A 1,609-nucleotide genomic window follows, 5' to 3' on the forward strand; every position below is an offset into this window, starting at 1 on the left:
CCCCCCCACCCCCGCGTTAGCTCTCTGGAGGCCCTGGGCTGTGAGTGTCGTGAAGAGCTGCCCTTCCGTGTGGCCCCATGTGCCTGTGTTTCTCTCCAGCATCCGGGAAATAGCGCAGTCCCATCGCGACGTGGAGCAGGAGCTCGCACATGCCGTCAACGCCAGCACCAAGTCCATGGACCGCGTGTACGGCAAGCCCAGAACTGTGGAGGTATCCGACCCTGTCTGTCCAGCTGCCCCTGCCCTCCCGGCCCTGGGCCTTCCACATGGACGTGTGTGTCGTTCCTCCTAGGGCCTGAGCTGTAGCTTTGTCCTGGAGATGGTGCACAACATCCGGGCCCTGCGCAGCGAGACCGAGCTGCTGCTGGCTGGGAAGATGGCGCTGGTGAGTGGGCGCCTGGACAGCAGGGCTCTGGGGGCTGCACGGTTTAGTCCAGGTCCCTGTGCTGAGCCAGGCCCAGGTTGCTGGGGGTGCTGTATCCACACTGCCCTGGCAGCATCTCCACCGGCTATCTCCAGCTTGTTAGAAATCTGCAGCAGGAACGCCCTTGTCACCTAGACAGGAGCCCGGAGCCTTCCACACTGGGCCCTGGGGTAGCCGTGAGGTGGGAGAGGCCGAGGGAGAGACTTGAGAGGTGGCCAGGCAGCCTGGATGGGAAGGGCGATCCTGCCCGGCCCTCACCTAGTTTCCACTCTCTGCTTTGATACCCGCAGCGCATTGCCCGCAGTCACACCGGCCTTGCTGCCTCCTGGCATTCTCTGCACCCGCAGCGGGCAGGCATGGCCTCTCCATTGTCTGCCAGGGAGCCCAGGGGGCCTGCAGCAGTCCCACAGTCAGGTGTCAGCCCTGCCCCAATCACAGAGGAGAGAGGGGAGGCCTAGGGCGCGGCCCTTCCCCAGTGCTCTGTGACTTAACTCTCGAGAGCTTTCATCTGAGCTCTCAGCGGGGCTCTCCCCGGGGCCAGCCTGGGGGTGACCTCGCCTGACCACAGCCCCTCTCTCTCTCACCCTGCGCAAGCAGCAGTTGGACCCCCCTCAGAAGGAGCGGCTCAGCACTGCTCTCTCCGAGATGGACCGACAGCTCAAGAAGCTGGCAGACACCCCCTGGCTCTGCCAGTCCGTGGAGCCTGGTGATGAAGAGGTTTGTGGGCACGGCTTGTGGCCTGACTCTCCCCTCGGCCTCGGTGCCTGTGTTCAGTGCAGCTGGGCATCTTGGGAGTGAGGTGGCGTCCTCTCGGAGCCCCAGGGGCCGTGGTTGACTCCTCTGCTTAAATGCCTGTCACAGCAGCAGGGGAGGAGCTGGGTGGGGCTGAGAGCGACCCCTGCTGTGGGCAGGTGCAAAAGGCCGGCGCCCTGTTTGCCCCATTGTGGAGCTGGGTGGGGAAGAGGCAGCTTCTCAGGAGACTCTTGTGGACTGGGGCAGTGGTGTGGGTCCCCCTCACTCCCGCCCACTTCTCTTCTGAGTGTGCCTGTCAGATCTTGCGGCTGGGACAGCCAGGACCCCACGGCCTATCTCCTGTTGGGTGTAGCTCCTCCTGCCGCAGAGGACAGGTGGAAGTGCTCAGGAGGGCAGGGTCTGGCCAAGGACGATCCCCGGGTGACTTGGCTT

The 1,609-nt window shown here is 64.4% G+C and overlaps 1 protein-coding gene across 1 annotated transcript in view; it reads left to right on the forward strand.

Moving 5' to 3' along the window:
• Positions 1–1,609, forward strand: part of DGKD (diacylglycerol kinase delta) — a gene marked incomplete at its 5' end in the record, with an annotated part of 70,402 nt that overhangs the window by 64,001 nt on the left and 4,792 nt on the right. Inside the window, 3 exon segments of the mRNA XM_014585251.1 lie at positions 100–211; positions 293–385; positions 1,022–1,141. Of these exon segments, the coding sequence (XP_014440737.1) occupies positions 100–211; positions 293–385; positions 1,022–1,141 (325 nt within the window).

Source organism: Tupaia chinensis, unplaced genomic scaffold (genome assembly GCF_000334495.1).
Source record: "Tupaia chinensis unplaced genomic scaffold, TupChi_1.0 Scaffold149383_1, whole genome shotgun sequence".
Classification (NCBI taxonomy): domain Eukaryota; kingdom Metazoa; phylum Chordata; class Mammalia; order Scandentia; family Tupaiidae; genus Tupaia; species Tupaia belangeri.